Raw genomic sequence first — 23,426 nt, 5'->3', positions numbered from 1 at the left:
CAGAAATGTTCAAATGTAATTAGAATATTGAGTTTACTAGTCTTTGTTAATTGTTCAGAGCTGTTAGTAACTGACTGACCGTTTCAGCGCTGTGAGTCAGCTCTGTAAAAGCTAACACAGTAGATTCTGCCTGACATGACGGAAAAGCTCTTTCAGTGCTAAACCAACATGAGACCACATTCCACAGGTCCTGGTACGCAGACTGAAAAACACACCGCAGAAAATGCTGGAGGACAATGTGCTGCCCCCAAAAGCCCCATTTAAAAGGTTTCAGGAGGTTCACCTACACGCATTCAGTGTCCGATAAACCACCAGCATGGACTGTGATACTTGCAGTCACACTTAGCTGATGTTCATCATTACACAGATGCTAAAAAACATGTAATAATTTAATGTGATCATTAACCATTTAGTTTTAATTACCTAAAGACAATTACAGGTAAGAGTGCATCAACACCAGAGGAATGTGTGCTTAATTTCATTTACAAAAATGTATTAGACACATCCCAGAACAATGTCTCAGAAGGTTCATCCTCTACAGGAATATGCTTTAAAACATACATTAAATGCTTCAAATAATCATTACCATCAAGAAAATTATTCAGAAGGTACAGTTTCACCATGAACATGTTTCAGAAATGATTCAGGTAATTTTCTACTAAGAAAAAAAAAATGCTCTTGAAAATTCATATTTACCATATTACTTCCGTCGTATTTTCATTCATTTTGAATTTGCTCAGGTGTTTTTATTTAGCCCTGCTTTAGATCACTGAAATATTGGTCTCTGAAGGTCAGGATTTCAGCCCTTGTTCATGAATATTCATACATGCAAACATATCACCTTTGATTGGCTAACAGCACTGCAGCAGACAATGCATACCTGCCCCCCACAGTCAATTTTACAGCTCTAAAACTCAAAGGACAAAATGTTTTTAGAGATGCTAGGTAAAGTTCTGGCATATACTTAGGAAAAGTTTTTGGCTGTTCTACACCATCTTAGATGAACCAGTGACTGAAGAACCACTGAAGAACATAGTCATGTTAAGGAAACCAGTTTAAGAGACTTTTGCTTTGTGACATGGTGCATCTTCATGCTGAAAGTAACAGTGAAAAGAAGATAAATTGTGGCTGTGCAATATCACACAGGGTCAGCAACCTCCATCAGCCTGGGCTGATCACACAAGGTGTCTGATTTGGACTCTAAAGAGGTTTCTCCAGTGCAGTTTTGGTGAGTTTGTGCTTGCTGCAGCCTCAGCTTTCTGTTCATGGCTGATATAACGTACAATATGGTACAAAGCATGGCAAAACCAAATGGTCATCTGGCAGCACATTCACCTTTATTCTGAATGAACCTAGTAACCCGCTTCAGCCGACATCTTTAATATCCACGTATCAAACAGAGATTGTTATAGACCAGTGGAGCTGCACAATCCTTTCCCTATGAGTTCCCCCTACTGTTACATAAGCGAGAGACTGACCAGGGATTACTTGGAAATTCTTTTGAGGCATACAGTAATAAGCAGGGAACGAGGGAGGGAGAGGAGGGAAGAGGGAGGGGTGCAAACTCATATACCTTGAACCTCAGCAGGAGGCGAAATCAGGAGTTACCAAAATGCCTTGAGAAAGGAACCTAGGTTCCCAGGCTTAGGTGCCCATGTTCAGTTCCAGTGTGGCCAGTGTGCTCATGGCAAGGTCAGGAGAATTATGGGAGTTGAAGCGAGGTCTGATGAATGGGACATTACATTTCTGTGAGGGTGGGAATAAACCATAGAAGGCTAATAGTACCAACCACAGTGGACAGTAGTGCAGGACACTGGTAATAATGGTGTTTCTATAAGACATGGCAAATGTCACTATGAGGGCATACTCCAACTTCGATGATCACGTCTTTAACTTCACTCACAAGATAACACCTCACAACGTGTAAGGTGTAAAAATATAATGCTCTCTAAATAAAATAAATTGGCAGTAAGCGGAACACTGATTGCGTTCTGAAGGACTGCTAACAGCAGGTCTCTCTTTCTCTCTCCACTGTATCCAGTGTGTTGGGATAAGTGTTCTCCAGCAGCTCGCTAATCTCAAACATATTGCACCCCTGGGGCACAGGGCATTAAAATCATCCTGCATCGTCTCAGGTCGGGCTGGATTGGGTCAGCAGGGTCGTTCAGTGTGTAAGCATGCCAGCCCCCCCTGCAGCCCACCTTCATCACCGCCCAGAAACAGCACTCAGCCCTCTGTCACACATTACACTCAAAATCAGACATGTATAAAGTACTAGAGAGCCAGACTCAAGTAAAAGTATGAGATTTCTCTCCTGAAAACTGTTAATTTGGGTGAGTAAAGCACTTTTTGTTTAATTACAGAAAGTTTAGATTTTCGAATTTCTCCAGCATTAGGCTGGAGCATTAGCGGCTAACTGTAAGCAGGTAATGCTAACACTGCTCTAGCAGTGCTAGCCGGGGTTAGCAGCAAGCTACAGGCTGATAATACTCACCTCTAAACAGTGAAATAGCAATTAGCACTCGTGCTAACGCTACTCCAGCCCCGTTGCTGAAGAGAACTAAACTGAAACTCCTGTATAATGCTGCACTTCAGCAGAGCGGCTTTACTGCTCCTTAATACCTGACTGGTAAAATTAGTACATGAGGTGCACTGGATTAAAAGGCACTGACGATTATTGGGAAAATTAAAGGATTTTAAGTGCGCCTTATAGTGCGAAAAATACAGTACTGAAAGAAAAATTACAGGACTATGTTATGTTGTTATTATTATGTAAGTTTGAATAGCATATTGCAAACAGGCAGCAAAGTAAAAGGCAGAATGGGAGCAATGCAGTCTCATCAAAAAGTTTGATCGCTCGATTCACTCAACGATAAGCATTTTGGCTTTAGTGATAACGTGGGTTTAAAAGGATTCATAAAATTTTTGTAATTGTAACGAGTAACAATGCAGCACAAAAAAAAATCACAGTAAAAGTAATTAGTTAAAAGCATTAGCATGAGACGCAATGATTCTGAAATGGGGCCTCATTGCCAACAAGACAATCCTTTTTTTCCTCTAATTATCTCAACCCTTAACACACCTGAACCAAAACGATTACTGGCATTTCTGAATTAAAGATATTCTATAGCAAAAAAGAGAAAGAGAAAACCCACATAATTCTGGCCTTTTCATTTGGATTCATGGCAAAATCATTCATTTTTTAAATGGTTTTAAATTTGGATCTCTGTACACACAATTCTAATCAAATCTCAAACTAATTGCTATGACATTTTAGTCAGCTGCCATGATGTTCACGAAGGCCCAATCCCATTTCTCTTTTGTGCCCCTTACCCATTGGAATAGAAAGGGTGAAATCCCTATAGAAGAAAGAAACATCTGAGGCTTTTACTTTGTCATTACATGCATTTATTTGAGAGAGAAACAAAAAAAAAAAAAAATCCATACACATCTCTTTGTGGATACCAGCACATTTCTGATTAATTTAACAGGTCATTTAAAAATTACTAAAAATTAAAGCATTACAAACGTTGGGCTGGGGGCAGCACAGAAGTGTCAGTTATTTGGGCCAACGACCATCTGGGTGCAGAGGCCAACCTGTCCAGGGGCTTCAGCTTCGTGAACTTGTTTTATTTTCATCATACTACAAACCTGTAGCCGCAAAGTGCTCAAGATAGCGGCCAGCGGGCACGAGCCAGAGACCTCGGAATTGGTGGGGTGTAAAGTACATATTATAGTACATATATATATATACCAGTAAATGGCTCAGAGTGATGAACAACACTGTGGATCTGTGTATTTTATGTATCTCATTTGCTGTCACTGGCCTTGCCCTGGAAACAGCACCAGGATTTTTGGTGCCAACTGTAGATTCTAGCTCCCCCCGCTGGCCGCAGCTTTTCCCGACAGTAGTGTTTTCTTTGTACAGCATTCGTTCATTCAGCTTCAGCCTTATTTATAATAATAGAGCTGTTCGTCTGTTCTCACATCCGGGGAAAACGAAAAAAAAAATCCTGCACTCTCCCCAAATTTCCAGCCCCGGTTTATTTATATATATATTTATATATGTATATATAGAACAACTTGACCCCCCGAAAAAAAAAGTAACTCCTTAAAAAAAAGGAAGAAAAAGTATAACTGCTCTTTTATATAATCTGAAAATATACACCAAAGGGGAGAATCTTTAAAACCAAATCCCTCAGTAACAACTAATAAAAGACAGGGTGAGGAAAAGAGGAGGAAAAAAAGAGAAAGAAATCACTCAAAAGAAAACCAACAAAAATAAAGGCTCATCTTCCAATAAAATAAATAGAAACTACAAATGATTCCTCAAAAGCAGCAAAGAATTAGAAGAAAAATGAAAAGGAAAAAAAAAATGAAAAGAAAAATGAAAAGGTGAAGGATGCGTAAAGGCAATGCATCCAAAACCTTCAAAAATTCGTCTCCGGGTGCAAATCATGGTGGGTGGCACAAAGGGTAACAAAAATAATGTTAAGGAAAAAGAGAGAGTTACGGAAACACATGGCTTCGTAATTCTCGGAACGTTGTGTTTTGCACTGTATATATGAGAACGAATGAAAGCATTCGATGGAAGGCGAGGATGCGGGCGGACCTGGAAAATTCAGCAGTTTTTCGCTTACAGAACAGCAGATTGAAAAGAAAAGAAAACCGCCCACCTCCCCTGACCACACCCTCCTATCCACACACACACATACATACATACACAACCACACAATCGCATACACACAGCACACACCTAAACATTCACTTGGGTTTCCAGAAGGCTTCAGAGAGAGACTTGTCCACTCCTGCCAGGGTGTCCAAAAATGTGAGGGTAAGGTTTTAGACTTTAGAGTGTGGACAGAGTGTCTTGTGGTCTTGGTAGTCAACGCCAGCAACAACAACATCAGAAACAACATCGACAACAGCGGTCAAACAGCAATCAAGTAGGACGCACAGCTAGCCAGACACTGAGACGGTTCCTGAGCGGGACCAAGAACCAGGAGGAACAAACTTATTAATGAAAAAAAAAAAAAAATGATAGGAATCCGTGTCACTTTGGCAGGTGTTTTTTTTTTTTTTTTCAGTTTTTTTCCTTCCCTCTCCTGGAGACAGAACGGTACGTGACACAAACACATATCTGCACGCAAACTTCAGGCCAATTTATACTTCTGCGTCGAATCGACGAAGCCACGTACCCTTAAGGCCTCAGCAGACCTCCCAAAGTCACAAAGTACGCTCGACTTCGACAACAACTCGTCAGAAAAAACTACATATTGTGGTGTGACTGCAGCAACTGGGATTGGTCCACTGAGAATCATAATCCCACCTTTGCAGTTTTGCGTTGCGTCACACCAACATACTGTAAGTCACTTGTGCAAGCTACACGGTAGATTGTGTGTTGATTCGATGCAGTAGTATAAATTGTCCTTTACAAAGCAAACAGCCTGACTCCACCCACCCACACCACCCCTGAAGAAGCCCCACCCTCTCCACACACACTCCCACACACACACAATCAGTCCTGAAAGCATTTAAAGAGCACAACTGATTCAATGTCCTGCACAATCAGATCTCGTTTGTTCTCCAGGACTTTCCTCCTGCTACAATAACTCATAACATCTTGCTGAGTGGGAAGGGCCATCAAGAGAGAGTGACAGAGTGACAGAACTTGATGGAGAGAGATTGAGAGTGTGTGTGAGAGACAGAGAGAGAGAGATAGAGGTATGCTGCTGTCCGTTCCGCAGCTAGGTATAGTAAAAGGAACAGTTTTCCAGAGAGAACTTTTTTTTTTTTCTTTTTCTTTTTTCGGTGCACGTGTGTGTCTGTCTTTGGTTTCTGTCTGGCTCCCGTATGTACTGAATCCATTACTGAGGGGGAGGGGAATGTAGTGACGGACGACAGGAAATCATGTAATTCTCCTCTCATCAGAGATGTTTAAAAATAATAATAAAGAAGTTAAATATTTGTGTTCCGTAGAGTTTTTTTTTTTTCATGTAGTGAACGTTCCGCGGCGGCGTCTCAGGAGAACATGATCCACAAAGTGTCTGTACTGAAGAGGAGGAGCTGTGAGAGGCGGAGCAGAGGGAGGGTGGGAGCAGGAGACTCTGAGGTCCAGTGGTCTGCAGACAGGACTTTGTCTCTCTATAAAGGTGGACCCTGTGGGAGGAAACAGAGAAGAGTTTTTTTTTTTTATTATTATTAAAAATGTGATACTAAATGTGATCATGATTGTTCTTCATTTTAAGTAAGATCATACATTTGCAAGAAGTCAGTGATGTCATCAAAGTTCAAGATAAGATCAGAGTCATTGTACTGCTGAAAATAAGGCATTTAAAAGTTGGGAGACATTTAAACTTGGAAATCTGCTGAGATTTTGTGAATTATTATGTGATCTGTGTGGTGTTTGGATGCTTTGAGGATTAAATCGGTTCATGAATAAAGAGCAAACTCAAATCAATGATTCAAAACATTGTTAACCAGCCCATGCACTGATATTATACTGTGACCTCGTGTATAGGCTACACATCACCCACTGAATAACCCAATAATAACCCAGAAGATTAAAAGCATATACCAGACTTCATATGCTTTAAAAAAGTTTTTACCGTATCTAAATCTCTAAGGCGTGTCTCTGCTCGTATCCAGACTGGCCTCTAAGAGGAGCTCTTCCAGATCCTGTCCACAGCTCAGCTCTGCAGTCACACTCACTGCAAAAGAAAAAAAAAAAAAAAAACACACACAAAATATGAGCATAAAAGGAAAGACAGGCCGGCTCTGAAGAATTAGTCCTGATAATCCTCATCGTTCAGATAATCCTGCAGGAACTCACTGTGCTCCATGACGCAGCAGGCAGCTTTGGGTGCCTCCGGCTCCAGCAGGTGAAAGGCGAACTCAGGCTTGAGGCCGTTGGGCAGGGCGGCAGTATCTGTATTAATACACTCCACCTCCTCCGTGGAACTTTCATCGGGGGAGTCTGTGGAGTCCTCCGTCCCTGCGGACGAGGCAATACGTCCGTGCTCCTCTTGGTAAGCCTCTGTGATGGGCTGTGGGGGTGTAGCTGTCTGTGGCTCTGCCGCTGACGTGGCCTGGTTCGATGAAGTCACGGTGTGCCCCTCGGACTGGACTATCTGACCTGTGTGAGTGTCGTTTGTTGGGTTCTCTGTTTCTGGGAGTTCACTGTTTATTATTGGCTGCTGCTCATCACTATTACTATTACTATGTGCTAGGGGCTCCACCAGAGAGACAGCGGCATTATCTCCTGGATGCTCTTCACTGAGAGGCTGCTGTTCCTGCTGAACGGCGTTTAACTCAGTTTTGTCCACTGTAGACGAGTGCTGCTGGGCTGTGGTGGTCTGTAATGGTAATAATAAGGATGCCTGAGCCTCTTGCTTAAGAGGACCTTGTTCTATTACAGACACTGGTTCTATTAGCGGCGTCTGTTCTGGCTGAGACTGAGGCTTTGCTGCGCCTGTGTTCTCAGAAGGTGCTTGTGAAGAAGATTCAGAAATCTGCTGAGCTGAAAAAGTGCTGTTGTCTGTACTTTTTGAGTCAAGTTTCGTCTCAGACTGTTCTGATAATGATTCAGAAGGTGCTTTAGTATCAACCGGCTTGGTTGCAGCTGCAGTAGCTGAAGCTTTGCTCTCTGGCGCCCTCTCCTGGAGGCTTCTGGCCAGTGCAATGATGGACTGCTGCTGAAGCTGCTGCTGTTCCGGTGGGCTCTCCACGCGAGTTACCATAAAGATCTTGTGACCCCTCCCTGGACTGGACACGGAGATGCACCGCCCAGGAGAAGGCGGGGCTCCTGAAGGCAAGCTGGCTTCCTTCACCGTGATGTTCGAGACCACGGCTGGACTCTCAGATAATGTAATAGCAGGGCTGGGGGTGGGACTGGGGATGGGGCTAGAGGTGAGGACACTCTGTGAAGCACTGATGGCTAAAGGTATAGCTGATGTTGGGGGCGGGGTTTGTTTCAGGGGTGATGTCTGCAATGTGGGTTTTATCACTTCGATTTCTACCTCATCATCGTCAGTATCGGAATCAGAATCCTCCTGGGTGAGAAGATAGGAGGAGGAGTTAGAATTTACACAGTCAAAATAATCAGATAACATCTTTTTTCCCTCTTTTACTTTAAGCACATAGCATATTTGTTGAAGGCACATTCAACCAATTAACATCATGCTCAAAGCAATAAAAATTTGATTTATCACAGATACTTGATGACAGGTTTATGGCACTGCAACAGAACTTATGTTTTTAATATATAAAGTTGTTTATGATCAGTGTGTCATATCTGTACATTACAAGGCCTAGATTATTGGCATTATAACAGATTATAGTTTCTTCTTCCAATATCTGATTCATTATTAGATCACATGCACAATCCTCTTATATATCACAATGTTCACATCTGAACAGTGATTTTAGCCAGTCATGCTTTACTGACCAATGCTTATATAACTGCTCCTCAATACACACAGTGTGAACTGCAGTAGGTGAACTTTCCCAAACTATGATTGATTGCAAATTAGTTGTATTTAAATAGGCTTGAAAAGCTTTGTTATGCTATTCTATCATCATTATATCAATGGCAATTAAACGGTCCTAAAATGACAATAATACTGTTTGCAATAATTTCCATGACAATATTTCATCCACAAAAATTGTTATCATGACAGGCCTATAACTCACACAATCTATTTTTGGTTGTATTTTTTTTTACTGTGAACAACAAAACTAAGCTCTATTTGATATAAGCTGAATGAGCTTTATAGATTACAGCATGACTTCGCATAAAATAAGATTTTATAATTATTTACCCAGTAAGCATGTTACAGATTTTTTTTTTTTTTTTACATGATCACTTTGTATTTGGAGAATCTGAGCACCACAGAGCAGACACAGACTGTGATTTTTAGTGCCCTAAGAGATAATTATGAGTGTGATGGTCCTTTACACTTACACATCTGTAAAAATATAATGATTCCACCTTTGGTTTTATAGATAGCCACATTTGTAATAAAGTGCAGTACTGGATGTCAGCAGATAGCTCTACCTGTGTTGTGACTGCTGTTTGAACTTCCTCCTCTTGGCTTTTGGCTAGTTTCTCACTGTCCTCCTCATCTTTGTTCCCCTCATGAGCAGGTTTCTCTCCCTCTCCCTGATCTGTGGATGGGGTGGGGTCTTCCTCCTCTTCCTCAGGTGGCGGATCCTCGGTGGCAATTTCTACCATGGAGGCAGACTGGCTCATCTGCTGCTGAGACTCCTCCTTCTCTTTGGCCAAGATGAAGTTCCTCTTGCAGCCATTCTGGATCTCTGCCAGGAGGGCGCGCTGTGTCTCAATAAAGCTTTTCACCTGAGAGAGAGAGAGAGAGAGAGAGAGAGCGAAATAAATAACAGTGAGAAAGAGTTTGTGGCCATTAGTAATCAAATCGCAGAGCAATAAATATGAAAGGTGTCAAATGTACCAACCAAATTAATCAGCCAAAAACTAATTTTGCTTCTTCAGGAGAGTTTTTACAAAAAAAAGGAACGCGCACAGATTGTCTAGTTTGTTTAGAGGTCTAAGGAGAGGACTCCTACTTTTGGTGGCGTAATAATTTACTGTCAGTATCTGTACTTTAACTCAAATTCATGGTTTCTGTACTTTGTCAACAATCACCAACAGATTAGCACTGTGAATAAACCAATAGCCTCTAGCTGTAGACCCCCAGTGAGACACCCGTCTCTCATAGCTCCAGCAGGTAGAGGACCGTATGAGGTCATCTGGGGTCTTTCACAACAGGTGGAAGTTCAGCTTCATTATGAAAGCTCCACGGTGCCATTTACTGTGCCGTTTACTGTGCCGTTTACTGCATGAGCTTCTTGCTAACTAATGAATATTTAACTACTGTGGCTGCATGCTTACTCTTGATTTATCAATCCACAGCACAAACACAAAAAACTCATAGTTTCTACCCATAAATAAATAAAGACACCACAGCCCCAAGCTAACACAGTAAACCCACAGTTAACACTGGTGCCTTTAAAAACAAGCAAATATCAAAATAACAGGGTCCTCCTGCTGGAGATAGGAGCGGTAGGCCTAACACTGGGGTCTGCAGACACAATGTGTTCCAATAAACCCACACTTTTCTTCTGTGTACAGCTGTAGGTATTATTTATGTTTTGAATACATTTTTTGCAATAATATTTAAGTACAAAACTCGTGCTCACAAATGTTTTCAAAAATAGGGGGGGGAATCAACAGAATTTTTTTTGTAATGAAGATAAGCAGGACAGTGTCTAAGACCTTGCTTTATTATTTATTGCTCATAATTTGTCAAACTATTAGCATTTGTGAAAATAGAGGATCTTGGAAAAAAAAGATCTGGCTCTGCTGTCGCTACATTGTAGTGGATGATGATTCAAATGTCTCACAAGATCGAATCTTTTTCTGAATCAATTGGTTCATTTAAATCAATCTTCCAGAAGACCCACTTTTGCAACCACTACTGAACATATTTTAAACAGGGCTACATTAGTGCTTATTTATTCACACAGCACTAATAGGAAATGGTGTGTAATGTCAAAATATTACACAAAAAGTTGCTGCTCCTGCCGGCTTTACAACAAAAAATCAGTCTGAGGAAAGTACAGCTACGTCTTTTCTCATTTATTTTAAAAGCAGCATGAAACCATGGTTTGTTTACTGAGGAAAAAAAACATCAAAACAGTAGTTCTGAATAAGTAATAAATACATTTTCCCCCCAGCCACACTGACCCTTCCTCTCTGTCTTTGGAAAACACTGCAAAGAACTAAGTAAAACTGTAACCGTTTTGTCCAACCACCATCATAACCACTAAACCCACTAGCAATCTTACCGTCTCTTTCTTGGGCTCTCGGTCCAGGTCGAGACGGAGCAGTGAGGTGTTGACCTTCAGTGCGAGTGAAAGCGCCATCAGCCCCCCAGTCTTGATCTCATTCTCTCGAAGGTCCAGTCGCAACAGTCGCGGACTCTCTGCAATAAACTCTGCCACCGCCACCGCCCCTAAAACACAGGAGTACAGGATCACTCACAGTAACCGTGCACATGACCTAAATTCTAATAGAGAAATTCTGCACACATTACGGTTCTGCTATACAGACAATATTGTAATAATAAGATTATATTACTTTCATTCCTACGGTAGGTGACTGCGATCTGCGGCTGAGGGCTGAATACTGAACAGATATTTCCATAGTTTTTGTTTGTTAATAATTTTGCCACCTTTTTTTCATCCATTAATAAATAAATATTTTTATTTATTTGTTTGTTCTGTCTTTGTCAAAAAAAATTCCAAAACTTCAATTTAAAATGTTTGTTGGCATGTCTGCTGCAATGATAAAAAATGTTTAGGGTTCTACAAAGACTGATATGACCTATAATTAAATATTTTTTTTAACAAATTATTTGATATTTTTACAATTTGGCCAAAACACTAAAAGTGAATAATAACATTTTGTGAACATTTAGTTCCTCATTTTTTTTCACCATATTGCCCACCACTCAACACAATACATTTCTGCAGAAACCTTGTATTGACACTTCATACTATTTTTAGTATACTACTCTGACAGTAGCTCTTTATATTGTACCAAAATATTGCGACGAATGGAAATTCTCTAAATTACCTGAATTTTTTCATGAAAAGATAAAAAGAAATCTCCTGTAAAGTTGTGATTTTTAAAGTTATGGGGTTTTTAAATATTTGTAAGTACCGTATTTTTCGGACTATAAGGCGCACCGTATTATAAGGCGCACGATGAGTGAACGGTCTATTTTTAGTGTTAGTCCATACACAAGGCGCACTGGATTATAAGGCGCACTAAATGAAACTTAGCCGCAACGCTCCGACAGACCATAATATTATGTTGAAGCACAGCAAGTACGTATTACTCCGCGACGCTCCTGACAACGGTAGCCGCAACGCTCCGACAGACCATAATATTATGTTGAAGCACAGCAAGTACCGCATTACTCTGCGAGGCTTCTGACTATAATAGCGTGTTGTGCCGAATTCGGTGAATAAAACGGTTTTAAAACAGAGATAAAGATTGGATAAGTTTAATTTCTGGATGAAGTGATTTCCAGCGCTGTTTGGATATAACTGTGGATTACAGGAGACTGGATTGACGGATTCTCTTTAGTCTGGACGCGTTTTGAAGGTAGGACCTGTGGCTGAGCGCGGGTGTGTGTTCGGGGGTGGCGGCAGTGACCGGAGGTTACCCCAGGACAAAAGGAGAGCCTTTTATTACTGGAAACATGCGCTCTGACGCAGCTCTAATTCATGAAACATACATCCTACAGTAAAAGCACAGTTCTGGAATCCGGAGAGCCAGACGGTTCGAATGGTGTATGACATGACCGCATTCGATGAAATATGGACGAACGATAAACGCAAATATGAGAGTTATGAATTATTAAAATCATAACCAAGGCATATTTCGCCCTAAATGTTTCTTTTCTGAAAGGATATTCCGCTAAATAGGCTAAATAGCTCAAAAGCAGAGATTCTAAGCTTTAAAATGGTATATTGGGTGTCTATATTGAACCTGTAACTGTTCATAACTATTCAGAAACACAGCCAGTTATGAAATATTAAATATTTCTGGCCCGCCGGTGGGCCAGCGCGTGTTAAGAGGTTAACTTTACTTAGAAGTGGGCGCTAAAAAGAAACAGTTTGTGCTATTACCCCAGAACGGGTGGAAAGGAAAGTTTACCGGCACCTTGTTCTGGCCACGGAGCTACAGTGGATACCCTGAGCCACAGCCGAGAGGCAGTACGGCAGTCAAAGGTAACCGCGCGCTAGCCCAAGAGGGGGATCTTTTTCTGGCGTGGGTGAGGAATTCTGCACAACAGAGCGCCGTGTACCACATAAAATCGAGGTCAGTAAACACAAGCAAAATCCATACACAAGACGCACTGCATTATAAGGCGCAATGACGATTTTTGGGAAAAAATAAGTATTTTAAGTGCGCCTTATAGCCCGAAAAATACGGTACTAACAATCAGAACTTCAAAATAGATGGACAGTGTGTAAAATGTAAATAAATGAAAACTAAAACAGAATGCAACAATCAGAATACAAAAAAACTCATACACCCATATTTTATTCACAATGCATCATAAAACAAATATCAGATGCTGAAAGTGAGACATTTTACCATTTAGAACCATTAAGGACAACGGAACGCTGGAGATGTATGTGCTACTGACAAAAGCAGATGCAATAGGAGACATGTATAACTAGCAAGACTGGGTAAAAAAATACCCTATTTTAGAGAGACAGAGTCTCTCAGAAGCAAGTTCACTAATCTGTGAAAAACTGCAGCTTTTTAACATTTATATACATTTTTCACAACACCCCATTTTTTCTATAATTGGATATGTAAGTAATCCAGTGTGTACGCTGCAGTTGAGGTTTTACCTTCACAGGCGAGCTTGGTGGAGGCCAGGCCCAGTCGGAGGACAGAGCGGTTGGCTATCAGTCCGTCCTTCAATTTATGAACTCCTTCATTGCCAATCGCGTTATGGCCAAGATTCAGAGTCTCCAAACTCTGTGTGCATGGCTGGAGAGAGAGAGAGAGAGAGAGACAGAAAAATAGAAAACATGTGTGAGGGAAAATCAACATTTACTTCATGTATTCATAATCAATTACACTGATTATTCATTCAATCAGTATTATTACTCCCTGTAACAGAGTTGATTACTGTATTCTTGTATTACACTATATTCTTGTATTTTATCATTGAGTGTTATGTGAACTTATATTCTCTGATAAGGCCATTCATTCAGACTTAAGGGCAAAGATTATAAAAGCAGAGGTCTGCCTGGAAACGAGCGGGTCATAGCAAATGGAGTTTTCTGATTTATGCATTATTCTCTCCTAAAGGAATGGAAATCAAGTTTTGCCTGGAAACTGTTTTGTCATAGTAAATAGAGTTTTCTGATTTTTCAATTATTCTCTCCTAAAAAGCTTATCACCTGTTATACGTGCAGTTTCTGTTCCTCTTTTTATATTTGGTAGGGACCTGTTCCAAACAGATCACGAGGGGATTGCCTCATGTATGCAGGGGGGACTGTATAAAAAGGCCAGTCAAGAGTGACTCGGGGCTTTTTCCGACTTTCCTGACTTTTTTCATCTTCATTCATTGCTTTGCTTTTCCTTTTGCAACTTCAAAATAAAAACCTATTCTTTTGGCATCCCGGGTCTTCCTGTCGTTTGTCGATTTCCACGACAAATTGGCGTCCCTGCGGTGGGCTGCTCGTGCACCGGGACCTCTAGACCCTGCAAGAAAAGCGGAGGACGCTCTTGGGTTAAAAAAAGAAACCCAACCTTAGAACCTCAACTGTTTTTTAGAGGAAAAGGCGTTTTCTCTGGGGGTCGAGGGGTGTCCGGGGCCGCTGCAGCCGCACCACGTGTGAGTATATTTTTATATCTTTCTTCGTCTGGTTTGAGCCCCCTGGCACACAGTCTGAGTTGATGTGAAGAGGTTAGAGGCAAAAGGAGGAACCTGTAATTTTTTTTGGTGCTGTGTGTTTGCCTCAATCCAAGATTTGGGGCATAGCCCAGAAAAAACTGGTTCCTGGGGGGCCGGATAACCCGCCTTTGTATGACGATATTTAAAGGTTAAAGATTTTTTCCCCTGGTTTTTTGTGAGAAAACGGAGGGCACAGTTTGACGGGGCTGTGAGCACATAGGCACAGCGATAGAGTCGCGAACCTGCTGGTGAAGAAAAATGGATCGATCCCTCATCTGTGTGTTGAGAGCGGGGGGTTTCGGGCCAGAGGGGAAACTTTGTTAAAGTACATTTTTCTAAGGGGAAATGAACGGGGATGCCGAAAGACAAGTGTCTTATGAATTTTTTTGCTATCTAAATTTTTTTAGGCTTTGCTCCGCACCGCTTCCGTTTTTTTTTCCTCACTTCTAAATTTTTCTGTCTGGTTTTCATCCTCTCGTCTTTTCCTGTTTAGAGTGAGTGAAACAGAAGTGTGTGCGTATGTGTTGGAGTGTGTGTGAAACTGTGTGAGAGCGGGGCTGATTGAGTGTACGAAGTCGTGAGTGACAACGAAATAGGAAATGGATGAGTCCCACTGCAGGGGAGGAGTCCAAGGTGAAGTAGTTGGAGTTGGTCCAGCCCATTGGGTTTTAGACTGAGAGGTTGATTTTTAATTGTGAATTAACGCTTGTGAGATATCATAGAAAATAGAACATCAGTTCAGTAGGGAAATAGAGTAATACACAGTGAAAATGAGGGACAGAGGCGAACAGAAAAGGAAAAGGCTTTTGTATGGGTAGATATATATATATATATATATATATATATATATATATATATATATATATATATATATATATAAGAAAATATAAGGATATAAAAAACCTAAATATACAAGGTAAAGATCTATCTGTAAACGGAGCAGTGCAGTAGATGTTACTAATGGTCATAAATAATTAAATAATTAACAGAGTAAAGTGCAATGACATCTAATATGACAGTGACTAATGTGAAATAGAAATATAATATAATATACATATGCATACGCTATAAGACAGTTCTAAAATAAAAATGTGAAAATGTGAATACCCAATCATGAGTACAGTGTACTTTAATGTAAGCAAGGTTGGGGAAATGTTAATATAAATAATTAAGTTGTTGAATAATGTCGGAAAGGTATGTGACTGGATAGATGATTAGAGAATTTAGAGAATTTAATAAAGGGATTATGGGGTTGGTTAGCAAAACAAATTAAAAATAAAAGTAACTGGAAATTCCAAAATATACTATGCCATGCAGTACTGCTGTGTCAGATGTCCTCAGAGCAGGACAAATAAACATGGTTTCTTGTTTGATTGTTAAATAAATAAGTTTAATAAATAGAAAATGCTACATAGTGAATAGTGAATGAATTAATGAGTGAGCCATTCCAAACACAGCTTTTTATCAGGTGATTTAGTCAATTATCTTACTATTCGTTTCTCATTCAGACTGATCTCAGTTCAGTCCTAGCTGAATGAGACTTATATAAGACGGATGTAATATCTAATCTCTCTATGTTACATTTTGATCCTCATAAGAGGGATAGTTGATTTCAGAAACCAATGAGAAAAAACCTTATTTATTTGAAAATGAAACTACAAGCTTTAGTGAATTGGGTCTTTCTCATTTTAAATAAGGGGAAATAAAATGTGTTTGAAAATGCAGCTCTCTGTTTTGCTTTACAGTATTAAATTAGACTAGAAAGAGATCTGGAAAACGGCATAGATTTAGTTTTCATGCTTATACAATGCCACCTATAAAACAAATGCATAATTTTCTGGCTGTAGCATGAACAAAATCAGCTAAGCAATTACTTTCAGCAATATTGTAACAGTCTTAACTTTAAGACACACTCAGTCCTAATTTAAAAGGAAGAAATAAGAAACTTAGAAATCACAAAATTGAACTTTGACTATTCAACATGTGAGCCACTTTTTGAGCAAGGGAAACAGTAAGTGAGATTTGATAAATTGTTTAAGGAAATAGATGTATTGTTGATAATTGTGAAAAGCAATCTGCTTGGCATTGTATATGCATAAATACATATTGAAAATATTGAAAAGTAAATGTAAAGCATTGTTCGGATTTACTTGCTATAATAACGTGGACAAAGCAAAGCATAACATCTGTGTTTATTAATATTGATGATATTATTGGTTGTAATGGAACGATTGATACAGAGAAATTTAATCACGTTCCACTTCTCCAAATTCTTAAAGCAAAATAAAATCAACTAAATCTAGAAATCAAGGCTTTATAAAAATCTTGGGAACTGAATAAAGTCAGAAACATATTTTCTTAATAAATAGCACACCGCAGGAAATTAAAAGTGGCAGGTAAAAAAATACAGCCACAAGCGGTGAGGCTAAAGTTAAAGCAAGAGTAACCCAAGAAAGCCCAGTACATCAATATGGACCCATTCCTGACACAGAAGCCACATTATGTGTAGTTTGTGCAGAGTTTAAAACTTTGGGCCCTGATGTTATATCAATCAGTGTGGAGATGAATGGGAGAATAGAGCAGCTGATCATTAAAACTTTGCATGGAGCAATGATAATAAACATGATTCAGATATATTTCCAAATGTTTGTTCCTTTATTTATTATCTATGTAGTATTATCAATACAATATAAGAAGATATGCAGGAAGCATTCAGTGGTAGGTTTAACAGCAGGTGCGTTTAAAGCAGCAGCTTTGGGCTGTGAAGCAGTAAAATATGGTCTGTACAATGATGCTGCAGAATTGAGGTGTGTGATCTTTAGCTTGGTTAGTGTTTGTGAGAGTGGAAGTAGAAGTGTTTGAGTTTGTTTATGTGTACTTGTGTGGGTGAAGTTGTGTGCATTTGTGTGTGCATGAGACATAGTGTGTGTCTAGTGGTAAACTAGGTGGTGAAAATTGGAAGTGTTTGTAAAAGCTAATTTGGCTATAAGAGATTAGTTATAGCCATGGGGAAGCAGTTACACTAAAAGGGAAAGGGATGTGAACAAGAGTAAGGTAAAAGCCAGTAATTAATGGTGATGATAATTAAATGTTGCAATTTAAAATTTGAAAATGACTAAATGTTAGGGATTTAAAGCACATTTGACAGTAAAGATCATGATTGAGTATAACTGAAAATCAGGACAACTGAAGAAGGTAAGAAAACAAAAATTGGGCTGAAATCTGTGCACAGACAAAATTTAAATATGAAATAATTAACTTCCAAGGGGAAATTAGAGCTCAAGTTAAGTGTGATAAATGTATTTTAACCATGTATTTTAACTTGCAGGAAGGAGACACGGAGGACCCCTTAACAGACTTCCAAAATGAATAGAGAACCTTAAACATGATTATAACGAATCGAAAGTCTTGTTTCAGATCTGTTTACACAGGGGGAGAAGGAGAACGTGGTGCAAAGGTGGACCAGTCCAGACACAGAGTGAGGGCTACTCCGCCATTGCGCACGAAAGGGGAACGAGCATGGCTGGATTGAGCCTTTCCAGGTGACTGAGAGAACAACGCACGCAGATCAACTGATAGGCGAGGGTTCTACAGCTGTACAACAACAGAGATCGCTCACAGAGCAAGCGGGAGGAGACGAGAGAGCAGCAGCTAAAAAGTCTGACCCTCAGCAGGCCGCAGCAGGAAGGAGGGGCAGCTGAAATTGCCCACAGCAGCAGACAGCACACAGCAGTGTGTGACGAGGAGAGGAAGTGAGGAAGTAACTGATTGAGCAACGTTTCGTTTGCGTCAAAGTACACTACATACAGAGAGTCTTAAACACATCTCATTAAAAGAATACACATAGTCTTATCACACACCAACTCATACTTTTCATTCACTGATATTGCAGACATCAAGAGCCAGAATAAAGCTCTTCGTACGTGGGGCTGAGGTAGTCTACCTTCAGAACCCTGAAGCAAGAGAAAGGAAGCAAAAGCACTATAGACGATGATTTTAATGTATTTTTTTTCCTTGTTGCTCTGGGAGCAGGACAACAGCAGGACATTGTGCATTTGACCATCACAGAAGGACACACGGACATATGTCCTTGTAATCAGCATTTATGCTTGGAAATTTTTTTTTCTTTTTTCTTATTGTGTAATCAAAATGAAAATTTGATTAAAAGGGGGGAAATGTGAGGGAAAATCAACATTTACTTCATGTATTCATAATCAATTACACTGATTATTCATTCAATCAGTATTATTACTCCCTGTAACAGAGTTGATTACTGTATTCTTGTATTACACTATATTCTTGTATTTTATCATTGAGTGTTATGTGAACTTATATTCTCTGATAAGGCCATTCATTCAGACTTAAGGGCAAAGATTATAAAAGCAGAGGTCTGCCTGGAAACGAGCGGGTCATAGCAAATGGAGTTTTCTGATTTATGCATTATTCTCTCCTAAAGGAATGGAAATCAAGTTTTGCCTGGAAACTGTTTTGTCATAGTAAATAGAGTTTTCTGATTTTTCAATTATTCTCTCCTAAAAAGCTTATCATCTGTTATACGTGCAGTTTCTGTTCCTCTTTTTATATTTGGTAGGGACCTGTTCCAAACAGATCACGAGGGGATTGCCTCATGTATGCAGGGGGGACTGTATAAAAAGGCCAGTCAAGAGTGACTCGGGGCTTTTTCCGACTTTCCTGACTTTTTTCATCTTCATTCATTGCTTTGCTTTTCCTTTTGCAACTTCAAAATAAAAACCTATTCTTTTGGCATCCCGGGTCTTCCTGTCGTTTGTCGATTTCCACGACACATGATACAGACACAGTGTTAGACATGACATCTGGACATTCGGATCAACATATTTATAAATTCATGAAATATGAACAGAAAATGAGACAGGAAATGTTTTTTTGTGATTTGTTAAGATTTTGTACTTTCTTGTAAAAGAGAGACACAGAATGAATGAGACACCTGATCAGAAGAAAGACAATAGGGCATTTTCACACCAGCACTATTTGGTCTAGTTAAAACGGACTCATTTGTATCCTTAGTGCGGTTCGATTTAGCAGGTGTGAAAACAGTAACTGCACTTGGGTTTAGACCAAAACAACCACACTGAAACCAGCTAGAGGAGGAGGTCGAACTCTGGAGTGGTTGTGATAAGAATGTGATCTGATTGAATATTCTCCTTTTATTTGGGCTGAACTGCTAATAATGTGCAGTTTAATCTGATATACTACCCAGATAACCCTGATTATCACATCTATGAACAAACGTTGTCTTTGCTGCGAGGACATCTGCACTGCATGTTCCATTGAAAACACTGTGTTTGAAAGTGATGCGGTTAGCTATATTTACTTTTTTGCTTCCACGACTGACAGCTAGGATCAATCAGAGGAGAGAACACGCTTGTGTGATTTGTTGTGGCACATTTTTGGTACATGTGTGAAACTGGCTTAAAAATAAAAGAATTCAATCAAAATATAATAAAACAGTTGATCCTGTTTGTTTAATGGTAACTGGCAATGTCTGGCTAGAGTTACCCCACAGGCCTGTGCAGCATTCTTTCGCTTCCATGGGACATCACTGGGACATGGGACACAATACTAGTTCCTGTCGAATGACTTTTGGCATGTCGTATAAAGCAGTACATAGTTTAGTGATTAGTCAGACAGGTTAGGGAATAAAAATAAAAAAAATCAAGTGGGAGGAAAATGCAGAAAACAGAAAACTTAGTGTAATGAGAAACGGGAAATATGTCAATTTTTTATAAATTTAATTAATTTAATGAAGTAATAAAAATGAACAAACATGCAAGCGTTGTGGCATACAACCCTTTTGAAAGCTGTGCAGGTTCATCAGGGTGTCTATTCCCTGTGTCACGATTTATGGCACATCTGTCTCAGCAGGTTTAAGACGAGTTTCTGAGAAAAATTCTGCAAGACCCACAAACACACACTCACACACTTCTACTCTGCAGTATAAAGTGTTCCTCAAAGCTGCTGAAACAGTATTACCCTCCTGAGAGAGAGAGAGAGAGAGAGAGAGAGAGAGAGAGAGAGAGCGAGAGAGAGAGCGAGAGAGATAGAGAGAGAGTCCATCTCCGTCTGTGGGCATCGCACCACTTAATTAACTACAGAACGCCAATAAAACAAGCAGCACAGCACGCACGCACATACACAGTACTACAGTACTGAGCGAGTTAAAGAGAAGCCGGCTGAGGTAAAAGGGCACAGAGACAGAAAGCACAACATGTTAAACTGGAAAATGGCAGACCAACAGATCTAGAATAGCCTGGAACTCTAGAGGACTATGATTCCCAAACCGTTTACAGTTCTGTTCACCTCAGATGTTACACTTTCTGCTGTACACATCTTGTATTCACTGTTTTAGGCTTTGACAATGTAAATCTGGCACTTGTTGTTTATTTTGTGAGATACGAGAATTTTATTATGAACGAAGTGACAGAAATGCTTGGAAATGTATTTATTTGTAATAAAATATTGTTAGATTAGATTGACTTTTGGATATACAAGGTATTTTTTGTGTGACCAAAATAACATACATTTAGTCAACACCCCTACTAATTAATGCATTACAATCCAGCTACATAAGGTTCCACCCTTTCCTGAAACAGATGTGTAAATGCGCACACAAAGCTTGTCTACTCCCTGTAGTAGAAAAGAGCTGCCAAGAGAGTAGAAACTTAACAAATTAACAATACCTATTTGCATCATGCCTTGTAGTTTGGGGCAAGAAGGGCATAATTCTTTTGAATGAGATGGTGCTCTACCCAATACTTTAGGGATGAGTTGGGGAAGATCATTCAGGATCCTGACTTCACTACTGCTCTTGTCGCAAAATGCTATCAAATCCTCACAGCAATGATTCATAATATAATAGAAAGTTGCTTGTTTAATATTTATTTCAAGCTTTTTTTTTTAAATATGTTATAAGCATTTGATTTAATTGAACATTGATTGAACAAGAAAATAATCAAGGTCAGATTTCAAGTTAGACAATTCAGTCTGTGTTAAAAACAAAACAACTTTCATCTTACCAGTGCAGCAGCAAGGTAACCCATGCCATTGTGGGAAAGCTGGTTGTTCCAGAGCACCAGGGTCACCAGGCCTTTCCTCTGCTCCTTTAGGCCCTCACACACATACGCCAACCCTACACAGCACACACAGACAGAAAAAAAGGGAAATGAAAATAAAGTAGAGAAGAATCAGTAGCATTTTTCTTATTCATAATCAAATTTGGACACGTGGACTCCGGCTGCTAATAGTGAAGCTCTCAGATAAAAAATGAAGTCACAATAATGCGACTGATGAGCACAAGCGATTAAGCAGGATAGGGGAACATATTGCAAAATTAATTCAGTGGAAATGCAGGAATTCCAGCTGTTGCTATCATACCCATTAGTTGAATTATCGTGACTTAATTTCAAGGAGGCGGCACGCAGAGAACTATCCTAAGGTACTGTGTGTATAAAAGGTGTTTTACAACCTGTGCACATTCCAAGTTCTCAATGCCTCGTTTTAAATGTCAGGGCCCTCGAAATTCTACCAGAGCTACTTTGAGCTTGTTAACGAATGTGTGTATACCCAAATCACTTGCATCAGCTAAATGTGCTGCACTGAGACGGGGAACAGAGGTGGGTTTTCTGGCATAAGTTTGTATTCGTTATGATGTTTCACTACAACCTAAGACCATTTCACACCGTTGTGACTGTTCTACATCAGGCAAAAACATACTTTGGGGTAAAGGTTCCCCTACATTATGTATATATATATAAAAAAAACCTTTCCTATCCTAATCCTTTTTAAAACACTTGCAGTATGAAAAGGCTTTACTGAACCACTATGAGCCTCAATCACTATCTATAATCTGAGTATCATCAACATTATGAGGAAAATAGCCCTTTAAAGATGATACCCATTTGTAGAATAAAGGAGCTTAACTAACTAGGAGGGATTGGGTCTTTTACCATTAAAACACAAAAAGAAGTGAGTGTGAGAGAGCGAGATGGGGACATTAAACTAAAACCTAAACTAAGCACAGTGCCCACTGACCTGAGTCCAGTATGTGGTTGTTCCTCAGGTCGAGGATCTGGATGTTGTAATTGAATTTGAGAAGGTTTCCCAGCTGAGCTGAGTCCTGCAGGCCATTCAGCTTATTATCGGCCAGGTACAGCTCACGCAGGTTCATGTTCATCTTCAGAGCCGTGGCTGGGGATAAATACATAGAATTTAAAGTGATTCAACAAGATTATACTGATATTCAACAATGCATGCACTCAAAATTTCATTTAAAATAAATAAAGGTTTTCATTGTCTTTATTTCACTAATATTTTACAAATATTTTAATAAACTCACATTGTGTATATCCCCTATGGCACAACAGTACAGGCAAATCCAAATGTGGCATGTATTAATGTCTGTTTTATTCAAATGAAAGACTAAAAAAATACCCATTTAACACTGTGTGAGTGCCCATGAACCAGTTTGCCTTGCATAAATTAAGCTCTACAGCAATATTCAGTAAAGCTCAATGTTCATTGTATCCAGTGGAGGTCATGTTTCTTCCTGTTTTTGCATGTTTCTACATGTTTCAATTGCATATAATCAGCGTGAAGATGCATATACGGACAAAAAGTTTTGGGACATGTGCTCATTCAAGAGTTTTACCTCGTGTTTGTTGGAGTAACTGTCTTTACTATCCAGGAAAAAGTTTCTAATAAATTTTAAAGGAATTTATTGCATTCGGCAACAATAGTATTAGTGTGGTCAGCATGTTGGATGCCTACAATATCAGATCACCACTTCACTTTTGTTTTTTTTAGTTCAGCCAAAAAAAAAACAAAAGAGTGGAAATTCTAAAGTTTTTAAATCTTTTGTACGTCAATGTTTAAAATAAATCTTAT

At 39.6% G+C, this 23,426-nt stretch overlaps 1 protein-coding gene across 1 annotated transcript in view; it reads right to left on the bottom strand.

The window, feature by feature from the left end:
* Nucleotides 1-3,385: 3,385 nt before the first annotated feature.
* Nucleotides 3,386-23,426, bottom strand: part of ppp1r37 (protein phosphatase 1, regulatory subunit 37) — a 71,109-nt gene continuing 51,068 nt past the window's right edge. The window contains exons 7-14 of the mRNA XM_007235626.4: nt 22,575-22,730; nt 21,560-21,672; nt 13,450-13,591; nt 10,864-11,030; nt 9,056-9,355; nt 6,833-8,051; nt 6,609-6,710; nt 3,386-6,159 (exon numbers count right to left, since the gene is read on the bottom strand). Coding sequence (XP_007235688.3) covers nt 6,622-6,710; nt 6,833-8,051; nt 9,056-9,355; nt 10,864-11,030; nt 13,450-13,591; nt 21,560-21,672; nt 22,575-22,730 — 2,186 coding nt within the window. The 3' untranslated portion in view covers nt 3,386-6,159; nt 6,609-6,621. The remainder of the gene's footprint in view (nt 6,160-6,608; nt 6,711-6,832; nt 8,052-9,055; nt 9,356-10,863; nt 11,031-13,449; nt 13,592-21,559; nt 21,673-22,574; nt 22,731-23,426) is intronic.

Source organism: Astyanax mexicanus, chromosome 9, assembly GCF_023375975.1.
Source record: "Astyanax mexicanus isolate ESR-SI-001 chromosome 9, AstMex3_surface, whole genome shotgun sequence".
NCBI lineage: Eukaryota > Metazoa > Chordata > Actinopteri > Characiformes > Acestrorhamphidae > Astyanax > Astyanax mexicanus.
The sequence above is the reverse complement of the archived record's forward strand: the minus strand, read 5'-3'. Positions and strand labels throughout refer to the sequence as shown.